At 49.0% G+C, this 11,475-nt stretch overlaps 1 protein-coding gene across 1 annotated transcript in view; it reads left to right on the forward strand.

The window, feature by feature from the left end:
* The window catches only part of LOC126535993 (testis-specific serine/threonine-protein kinase 6-like), a 204,537-nt gene extending 195,573 nt beyond the window's left edge, over nt 1–8,964 (forward strand). Inside the window, exons 5-6 of the mRNA XM_072287021.1 lie at nt 2,765–2,936; nt 8,791–8,964. Coding sequence (XP_072143122.1) covers nt 2,765–2,936; nt 8,791–8,964 — 346 coding nt within the window. The remainder of the gene's footprint in view (nt 1–2,764; nt 2,937–8,790) is intronic.
* Nucleotides 8,965–11,475: the final 2,511 nt, after the last annotated feature.

Consider the following 11,475-nt stretch of genomic DNA (forward strand, 5'->3'; position numbering starts at 1 on the left):
GCCCCAAGTTACAGGCCCTCTTCTTTTCTTAGTTTACATTAAAAATTTACCCAATGACGTTTTTTTCTAATATTTACCTCATTGCAGGTGACTGTTATCTTACGTGAAATCTCGGACAAATCTGATAAATTCTTACAAGACGATATAAACGCTATCTCTAACTGGCGTGACGTATGGTTACTGCAACTTAACGTAAATAAATGTAAATGTACGCTTGTAACTCGCAGCAATATTCCTCCGCCAAGCTATTACCTTAATGACGCTCCTCTAGAGGTCGTGACCTCCTCTACATACCTAGGCGTCCACATAACCTCGTTACTTTCCTGATCGTTGCACATCCATAAGCTTATTAACAATACTAACCGCATGCTAGGTTATATAACCGAACTTTTTCTTCTGCTCCTATATCAGTAAAATTAATCCTATACAAAACGCTTATTAAAAGTAAAAGGGAGTACGCCTCGCCCATCTGGGAACCGCACCTCGAAGGCCCCATTCAATCACTTGAACTAATCCGAAACAAAGCCGCGCATTTCATTCATAGCAGTCAAACCACACATCAAGCGTAACTGCCATGAAAAACTCCTTGCTACTTGCTCCTCTCTCAGCCCGGTGTAAATGCTTTCGCCTTGCTTTATTTCATAAGCTATATTTCCACAATACATTCCTGCGCGAAAATCTTGTATCATCGCCCACCTACAGTTCCTCTCGCATTGATCATAGTCATAAGGTTGGAATGATTCAATGCCGCAACAGAGCCTGTAACGAATCATCTATTCCTAGGACCTCTCTGGAATGGAACCTCCTTCCCGACGCAGTTGTCGCAATCAAGGACAACTCAAGGTTTCGTTCGGACTTATCAGACATCATCACTCCCGGGTTCAAATAACTAATAAATTTTGCTGTGATAACTAACCCTTTTTTGCTGCTTTCTTATTTACTTGTGTATGTTTTTTACCCCCTCCCCTCTGTAATACTTTGGTCTTGAGGGTGAAATAAAATAAAGAAAAAGAAATAAACGCTCGTTCTTTTCAGGAACTTCAGCCCAACCACGTCAAAAAATAGGGAAGAGGGAACTATTACTTTATTAAGTTCCCTACGCCACATAGATCCAAAATAATAGGGGACATTGAAGAGAGATTATGGCAGTGAGTACCCGCCGTGGTGGCGTAGTGCCTTTGGTGTTGCGCTGCTAAGCGCGAGGTCAGGGGATCAATTCCCGGCCGCGGTGATCGCATCTTGATGGGAGCAAAATGCAAGAACACCGGTGTACTGCGCATTAGGTGCACGTTAAAGAACCCCATATAGTGAAAATTAATGCAAAAGGATAGAGTCCCTCACTACGGTATGCCTCATAATCATATCGAAGTTATGGCACGCAGAACCCAAGACTTTTTTCCCATGTAAACTGCCGGCCTTGTACGAAGGAACACACTTCCCAGTTTTACAATCCTCTGGATCATATGATGTTCTAGAAACTGCGAACGAAGCATACGAAGGGTCATCGATGAGTAGGTTAAACCTTTTTTAAAGAACCTGATGGTTACACTACCTACATAAAGACAATAAAGATTTATGTTATTGATTAGGCTGCTTATCCCAGCAGAACCTATAATGAGAGGATCCATAGGAAAAATAATGTATGAGGCCATTTGGCGAAGAAAAGTCGGTTCGGCAGTAACATAAGCGTTAACTACATAGCATCCCTAGAGACATCGCTGGCAGTGGTTTGTTTACTGTCACTGTTTCCCAATAGGTGAATTTTTCCGCTTGTTTGATACTACGAGGGACGGAAGTGTTGTCCGAAAAAAAATATATGTTTAGCAAGTGAGAGAGCATGCGTGAAACTCGCTCGTTGTAGCATGATATGCTTCGGTGTAGGGGCTGGTGATAACGTGATATTTGTTATTGCGCCAGCGTTTCAACACATTGCACGTTAGATTGTATTAAGCTTTCGGACAAGATCTCTTGGTTTTCATGCGTTTTCGTTTGTGTTGTCGTGCCTTTTTTTTATGAACGCGTTCACTCTATACGTGAGGTGCTGAGCACGAGGTCGCCGGATCGAATCCCGGCCGTGGCGGCCGCATTTCGATGGGGGCGAAGTACGAAAACACCCGTGTACTTAGACTTATGTGCACGTTAAAGAACCCTAGGTGGTCGAAATTTCCGGAGTCCACTACGGCCTGCCTCATAATCAGAAACTGGTTTCGGCACGTAAAACCCCATAATTTAGTTTTATAAGTGAGGTGGATTTTGTGACTCCCAACTGGTATCTGCCGCGCATGCCTGCCTTCGGATGGCTGCCAAGCTAGCCATTGTTCTATATATTCTCGTCTTTTCTTTGAATAATCGTTTGTCATACCATGCGTGTCGTGAACCTTATTTATTCGTACTTGTTTATGTTTGCGCTGCTCTACGTGAAGCAAGACCCAGGTAAACTGAATGTCGCATTTAGCCGAAATTGATCCAAGTCTCGGAATGAAAACTGCAGTCTGAAGTAACGTGTTTTTGGCAATACGGTGTATCGCTGCATTGTTTGAATGTTAATCGCATTGTCGTCGACACTCATCGTGAAATTGTTCGTGTCATAGTTGCGGGCGTAGTCCTTCGAAAGCCAACATCAGTCACCATCTCGCTGCATGCCCAAAACAATGCAGCGAGAGCGAGCAGCCCCGTAGCGTCGCTTTCTCTCTTTCGCTATTGTGAGCACGTGCGTGGCGCGTAGTGACGCATCCCCGCGCGCAGACGATCCTGTGGTGCGGAGGAAGAAAGTGTACAGCGAGACGTACTGCGGCAGCGAAGCGTACGCCCCGCCCGAAGTGCTGCAGGGCATCCCCTACCAGCCCAAGAAGGCGGACATGTGGAGCCTCGGCGTCGTGCTCTATGTCATGATGACCGCTGCGCTGCCCTTCGAAGACGGAAACATCGTGCGACAGGTGCGCGGGTGAGCGTACATGCACCGATGTATAGCACTGTGCGATAGTGACACGCTGAGTCATATAACTCGCTATGCATTAGAAACTTCGACCGAAGGAGCACAGCATCGAGCTGAAAATAAAATTGGCACATCGCCACATGTGGGACATAGAATGTTTTCCAAAGGGCTGCAGGGCAGCGGAACAACCTTGTAGCGACCCACAGGTAAGAGTTCACCAAACCAAAAAAATTGCGCAGTTGACTTAAGTATTCAGGGCGAGGAAAGTCTGCGATTGCTTTCACTTTTAGGGAAGGGGACCAACGTCAGTGCTCTTGACAAGGTAGCCCAGTAACTCCAGAGAAAGGTCGCCTAGCCTACAGTTCTCAGCGTTTACAGTGGCCACATGTTCGACGAAATGTCCGATAACGAGGCCTAGATGGTGAACGTGTTAAGTCTAAGGTGAGTTAGTGACAAGGACGTCATAGATATCAGCGAAGAAGTATGCAGAAACTTCACTGGAGATGTCTAGGTATGCGTAAGCATACCCCGAAATTTCAAGTAGGCTCATCACAAATTTAAGTTGGCCCTGCTCCAAATTTCAAGTTGGTCCACCCCCTAAATTTCAAGTTGCTCTTAACCCTAAATTTTATGTTGGTCCCCAAAGTTTAGGTGGCCCACCCTCAAATTTCAGTCCACCCAGCCTTACTATAGGCTTCCCCGTGCATTTTCTATGGAGCCCTATGCATCCCGATGTGTACGCATAAATTTGATCATATGGGTATTGTTCCTGATGAATTTCTTTGTTTCGATTGTTCCTTATCGCTTTTAAAATTTCCAGTTATCTACATTTCTACTCTCATTACAATAAAAAATGGCTGTGGCTTAGCTAAGGTTAAGCCCAGGATGCGAAGCATACTAGAGTAGACGTACTCCCAGATACACTCGCAACTTCATCCTTTACCTCGGACTCTGTGGAGGAACGCTGCTGTTTAGCCGCGTACTGTGCACGTCGCTTGGCAAGCCGAACTTCTCGTTCTTCGGCCGTTTCCGTGGCTCTTTGTAACTTGCGCTTTGCGGTCTGACGAGCGGCCCTTTCCTTTCCCGCCATCGCGCTATACAACTGGCCTCGACGAGAGCGCGCCGCTCTTTTACACAGCTGTTATGGCGCCAGTGCCCTAGCGGGAGGAACGGGAGTTAGGCCGCAGCACCGGCTGTGCGACCGCCGGCGAGCGCAAGAGTTGAGCCCGGCTTGCAGCTGTTGTGACGTCAGTGCCCTAGCGGGAGGAGCGGGAGTTAGGCCGCAGTACCATCTGTGCGACCGCAGGCGAGTGCACGAGCTGAGACCCGGCTATGTAGCTACGCGGCCGCAAGCGAGCGCACGAGTTGAGCCTCCGCTTTTTGCAGCTGTTATGACGCCATATGGTAGCTACGCGGCCGCGCGCGGCGCAGCAAGGAAGAGCGTGGTTGTGCGGCTAGTATGCTTCGCATAATATCTCGTCAATTTACGCAGTTTCGTTCACATACTAGACATTACACATTTCCCGCGACAGACAAATCTTCCTTGGCTACTCGCCAAAGAATGCTTACACATTAACACAATGGAGGCCGTGAAGGATCACATCAATATTGTGCGCAACGTTTTGCCTGGCATTACGGCAGCTAAAAGGCATACTAGTGAACTCAAACTCTCGAAAGTGCGTGGAGGTAGTGGTAGGACGTCGGCAACGACAACACGAGCAGTGCAAGCCGCCAAGGGGTGAACATGCTGAGCACTGGCTGTGTGGGAGGACAGTCCAGAAAGGGGCGTCGTGACTTTCCGAAGGGGCCAAACTAAGTGTTCATAACACATACGGTGGCTTCAGTGACCTCGAGTGAAGATGCGCAAACACCGTCAACAAGCACTTCGATTACGTTCGAGGGACGGCGGTGATAATTTTCATATTTCGACGTTACCGCAGCCCTTGCCTCTTGAACTGCGACGATTAGTTTTCCTGGTTCCGAGTTACGGGGCGAGGCCGCATCGGCGACACTGAGGGACGGCGTGGAGAAGGTGAACTGCGGGTAGTTGCAGTCGTGCTCAATGTCTGCGATTAAGCCGGCGGGGGCCGATTCGACTGGCTTGTCACATGTAGTGCGGTTCTAGGCGGCTGCACACGATTGTGATGTGATGAGCGCTAGCCTACGTAGACGTTTAAAGAAGGTCGTCACACCAGCAGCTGCCCGAGTGCTTCGTGTGGCCGACGGCGGCGTGCTGGTTGTTCTTGGAAAGTGTTCTGCGCGTTTCATTATAACCGGCCGCCCTACTTCTGTTCTCTTTGCTGTGATCGACAACTGCCCTCACGTTATCCTTGGGTTCTACATTTTATCCACTCATTCTGCTCTCACGGACTGTGAGACCAGCGTTCTTCAGTTAGAACTGCCTCAACTCGTCGATGCTCCGAGTACCGCCCCACCGCGCTTGTGATCGCTTCAAGATGTGCGTCTGTCTCCCGAGGCAGTTACTTAAGTCACATTGACCGCCCAACCACAGGTTCCTGCCGATGAATATGTGCTTCACCCCATCATCGACGTGCTGTTGAACCGGAACGTTGCTGTTCCGCATACATTGGTCACAGTTACAAATAACGACGTCGTTCTACCGTTTCTTAATTTCAGCCTGTGCCCTCAAGTACTTCCGGCCGGCATGTTCTTGGCCAGCGTTTCTAGTGGTTGCGAATTTGAAATTGAGAGTGAATGCGGAGAGTGGCTCATTAGCACCAATTGCAGCTGACAGCTCTGGTTCATTAACGGATGACTTCGCGAAAATGATTACACCTGATCTCACCTCTGCACAGGCCATGGACATACGACTCCTGCTTCAATGGTACAATGACATCTTTGATTTCGGCGACAGGCCATTAAGCCAAGCATCTGTTGTTCACCACCATATAAACACTGGAGATACCAAACCTATTCGTCGGCCTCCCTATGGTGTATCACATGCTGAACGTGAAATCATCCAATTAGAAGTGGACAAAATGCTCCGCAAAAGGGTCATCGAGCCATCAGCCAGCTCTTGGGATTCGCCTGTCGTCCTTGTGAAAAAAAAAGATGGTACCTGGGGTTTTTGCGTCGATAATCGCAACTTAATTAATATCACGCGAAAACACGTCTACCCACTACCACGCATCAATGACGCCTTGGACTGCTTGCGCGGAGCTAAATACTTCTTGTCCATCGACCTTCGATCCGGCTACTGGCAGATTTAAGTTGATGAAATGGACCGCGAGAAGACGGCCTCCATCACGCCGGATGGCTTATATAAGTTCAAAATCATGCCCTTTGGCATATTCAGCGCTCCTGCGATATTTGAACGTATGATGGACTCTCTTCTGGAGGTACAAATGGACCACCTGTCTTGGTTACCATGATGACGGTAGTTTTTTCTCTTGCTTTCGGCAGCCACGTGAACCGACTCGCTGCAATTCTTGCGGTCTTCCGAAAAGCCGGCCTTCAACTGAACTCCTCGAAGTGCCAATTCGGGCGCCGTCATATCACCGTGTTGGGACACCTCGTTGACGCATTCAGTGTCCGACCAGATCCAGAAAATGTTCGCGCCGTATGCAGTTTCCCTCTGCCAAGTTCTGCCTCTGACGTACGCTGCTTCGTCGGCCAGTGTTCTTACTTTCGCCGTTTAGTCAAGAATTTCACCGACGTTGCTCCGCCTTTGACAGATCTACTAAAGAAGAACACGCTATTCTCATGGGGCCCGAAGCAGGATCACGCGTTCGCCGCTCTCATCGGGTTTCTGACCACCCCTCCCATACTTGCCCACTTTGATCCGTCTGCACCGACCGAAGTCCACACTGACGCAAGCGGCTATGGCATCGGCGCTGTTCTCGCCTAACACCAGAATGGTACCGAGTGCGTTATAGCTTACGCCAACCGCCTGCTGTCACCTGCAGAGAGAAATTACTCCATCACCGAGGAGCAGTGCTTGACTTTAGTTTGGGCTGTCGCCAAGTTCCGGCCATATTTGTGCGGCCGCACGTTTTCGGTCGTTACAGACCACCACTCCCTCTACTGGCTGTCTTCCCTCCGGGACACCACAGGTCGGCTAGGTCGCTGGGCTTTGCGGCTCCAGGAATTTTCATTAAGTGTCCATTACAAGACTGCACACCTCCCCAAGGACCGTGACTGTCTCTCGCGTCACCCCGTTGATCCTCCCGATCCTGTTGCGCATGATCCGGTGACCTGCGCCATGGCTTTGACTGACGTGACCGACATGTGCGCTGAACAACAACGCGACGCATCCTTACAGTCCATCATCTCCGGAGTGCAATCTGGCAGCACGGACGGCACGTGCTGCATGATCGTGCTGCATGACGGCATCCTCTAACTACTGAATATCAACCCTGACGGCCCTGAGTTGCTGCTTGTCCATCCTCGTCATCTGCGACCCGTCGTTCTCGAACTTCACGATGCACCGATGGCGGGGCACCTTGGAGTTTTGAGTACACACGACCGCGTACGACGCCGGTTCTTCTGGCCGGGTCTCTACCGCGCTGTGCGTCGTTATGACGCAACTTGCGAATTGTGTCAGCGCGGTAAGAAACCTCCCCTGGCACCCGTCGGACGACTACATCCTATTGAAGTTCCCTCTGAACCATTCCTTCGCGTAGGCCTTGACCTGCTGGGCCCTTTTCCGACAACGACTAGAGGGAACAAGTGCATCGCCGTCGCTACTGATTACGCGACACGCTACGCGATAAAAAAGACGTTGCCGACTAGTTGGGCATCTGATGTCGGCGATTTTCTCCTTCACGGCTTCGTTCTCTAGGACGGTGCACCTCGACAGTTACTTACAGACCGTGGCCGCTCGTTCTTGTCTCGAGTTGTGGACGGCCTTCTCCGTTCTTGTGCCACTGAGCACAAGCTGTCAACCGCCTACCACCCACAAACCAACGGTCTTACACAACGTCTCAACCGAACAATCAGAGATGCTGTTGATGTACGTTTCGAACAATCACCGCGACTGGGACGCCACGCTGGCTTACATGACGCTCGCGTATAACTCGTCCCGACATAACACCTCAGGATATTCACCCTTTTAACTCTTGTATGGTCGCGACCCCACACTGTTGTTTGACACCATGTTCCCTTCTGTGTCACGTATTGCAACTGAGTACGCTCGTGAAGTCATCGATCGCGCTTGCATGGCACGTCAGGTCGCCCAATCTCATTTATTAGCCTTGCATTATATACAGAAAGAGCGTTCCGACCACTGCCATTGCGATGTTAAGTTCGCACCAGGTGCTTGGGTGCCCCTCTGGTCACCATATCGTCGGGTTGGCCTCTCGCAGAAGCTTCTCTTTCGCTACACAGGGCCTTATGAAGTCCTAAGTCAAGTTAACGACGTAAATTACGAGATTTCGCCGCCTCAGTTTGATGCATCCTCAAGTCCAACGCCGGTTGACGTCGTGCATGTTTCGCGGCTGAAGCCATACTTCGCTCGCGATTATTTGCCTACTATGAGCCGAGACGGCGCTTCACCACCCCGGCGTCCTGTTACGGAAGAATGAGAGAAGAGAGAGGAAGAAGAAGATCGAAGACGCTGGTGGCTGCGTGTTGTTGGTGGTCAGCCATCTCGCTATTCTGACTCATCCTGTATATATATTGTAAATATAGTTTTTATATGCTAGCAACATTCCCGTAACAATATCTTCAGAACAAATGCGCAAACACAAGCATTTTTAACACATTTCAAGACAACATATGCGAGAAACCACCCTTGTTTTGTAGAGAATCACGCACGCAAAATCTTTAACATTTTCTGAGGAATCTCAACACTGCAACAGCAGATATCTTGCCCCATTACTGCGTCTCCTTCTCAGGTTCGCCTCCAAATGAACCGCGTGATTCGTTTTCCCCGGTACTTGGACTCGACGCACGAGTACCGCAACCTGGTTCGCGTCTTGCTCGAGCCGGTGACAACGCTGCGAGCGACCATGGGCATGGTTGTCAAGCACCCTTGGCTCTTGCTCTATCCGGATCCGACGAACACGTAAGCTCTCTCTCACCAATGGATTATATACTGTGGTGTCTACACCGCCGTCGAGAGTTGATTCTTCATCGGCACATTTGAAGGGGGCGAAGTACAGTAACGGACATAAACCCATGTGCCTTGCTAACAATTTCAGAGGGCAATAAACACACTCACCAGCACGCACGCACTCGCATATATAGGCAGCCAGAATAGAACCCTCCGTTTCGCCCTAGCACTTGTATGAGACAAAGGGTATCTTCCTGGATGTCTCTGCGTAAGACTGCGTGTGTTCTCAAGTGTATTGTGTGTTCTCGTAGGCTCTGAAACTGTTACAGAGATAGATTACCAACTGGCCTAGCTAAAGGTTATTCTGACTCTATTCTGGTGCACTTACTACGACGTGTGCCGCCATGGTGAACAAATCCTTAGGGCCATGGTAACCACTAAATCGGGTCGAATATTGAGTGCGACACCTCGTAATACTGCCATCGTTTCGGCGAGGTGATAGGCGGAGACAATTTATAAAGACTCGTTTAACCACCTTAGAACATTTATGCCGTATTTCCTTCAGGCAACCCTGTCACTATATCGTTTCTCAATGTTGACGAATACTCCATTACCAATGATATGACGGTTATGAGGAGGAGAATGGTGAGTACCCTGAACCGTCGTCCTCCGCACTGAATTTGCGATTATAGTTCCGAATTAACTTTATTCAAGTAAATCATTCGTGGTGAAGGCGTCTATTCGCACTATCAACACTCAGTTTAGAGACAGCTGGAGCAATCCTTGGACTTTTCAACTTTCGAGTAATTTGAGTAGTTTTCTGCTAAGACCAGCCCTCGCGCTCGGTGTACGGCTTCCGCTCAAGGGACTGACGCGCTCACCAACTGCATTTAAAGGTCACACGTCTACTCTACCAAAGGGCGGCAAGCCATAAGTGTGGCAGGACCTGTCCATAAGTACACAACATCCAAGCTCATCGTTTCTCACCGCAGCGACACTCAAGCTCCTGCCGGATACCCACCAGTTATCTCAATGTGCATCTCCTGGTTCGACAGCCGGCTTTCTTTAGGGGGTAAGGGACGTACTAGAGAAGGAGCCCGCGCTGTGGAAGTCCTGTCGAACCCCGTGAGTACCCTGTAACCTGTAACCCTGTAAAACAGGACGTTTAGCCTCACTCATGGTGGCAATCGCTCATGCGGCATCCCGAAGCACTGTGGGGCGCTCTTGGGTTGAACAGATACGCCCCGCCACAGCGTTGAGATCTCATCATGGCCCAGTGCGTGGCGCGCGCGTGCCTAGTCTCCCAAAACTGCGACGGATGCTAAGCAAGACGGCTGTCTCTTATTGGACAAAAGCCCCCATGCCTAGAAATCGTTATAGGAGGCCCTTTACCACTGTGAACCCTCACAAGCAGTCGAGCACCTGACCGGGACACATGTCTACTTATAGGAAAACCAGTGGATTTTCCGCTGCACGGGGATTCGAACCCAGTGCCTCCGGCATCGGGGGCGGAGGCTTTACCTAGGGGTCACCTCTGCGGCACAGGGCCGTCTAATTTCCCAGCAGCTTACGTTGATATTCATTTCTTTTTCTTCTAACATGTGTTGCTGTTTGTCTGTATGCAAGTATGTTTGTTCAATTTGCTTGGCCCGTACCTACTGCATGTCTCTTCTGCCATGCAACGGGGCCCGTGCGCCCATGGAAGGCTGCTATAACATACGTTTTGCCCAGGAGCCCCTACAGTGTATTTACAAGTAGATAAATTGAACTGAATGGAATCCACTTCATATATTCCCCCGTCATTCTATGTCACCACATTGTGAGCACCTCCATGGCCTGTCTTTTGGAGCGGGGAAATATTGCCTAAACGCGTGGCTCCCCCAGAATTAAATTGTGAGCGTGAACGTTCCTGAATGGCACAGTGGGTTATAAATAGGGCTCCATTTTTTCGGTATTTATGTTTCTTCACAATGAAAAATTATTTATCGGTGTTTATTTTTCCCCGCTTGTTCTCTTTATGCTGAGCATTATTAAGGTGACGTGTATTTTGTTATTAGTCTGTAACTTCCACAGTGGTGCCTGGTAACAACCACTTTGTCATAACTACTCGGCTTACCTACTAAATAGCAGCCCTGACTACGCCTTCTGAAATCATCTTACAGACGTCTTCATTAGGCAAGAAGTAAACTAGCCGGTAGTCGTATTACTAAGGTTTTCACTACAGATCTCATGTGCAAGAACTATCTAGCATCTGATCATTTAGGTGCTTTTTAAGTTAAAAAACAGTAAAGATGTCATGCTTAACGGAACTAGAACGCAGCAGAAGCCTTTTATGCATGAATATCAGTTGCTCGCCATCCTGTGTTTCCACCTTATCACCTGATTTGTGTTTAGATAAGATGTTCTAACGGCCAACATCGCCGATCTGTGCAATTCAGAATACTCCTAGTTCACATCTCAGTGCTGTTACGGCGTTCTAAAATGTGATGATTAGGCTGTTTATCAATCTAATGGCGTTGTAAGACCC

This window comes from Dermacentor andersoni, chromosome 3 (genome assembly GCF_023375885.2).
Source record: "Dermacentor andersoni chromosome 3, qqDerAnde1_hic_scaffold, whole genome shotgun sequence".
Classification (NCBI taxonomy): Eukaryota; Metazoa; Arthropoda; class Arachnida; order Ixodida; family Ixodidae; genus Dermacentor; species Dermacentor andersoni.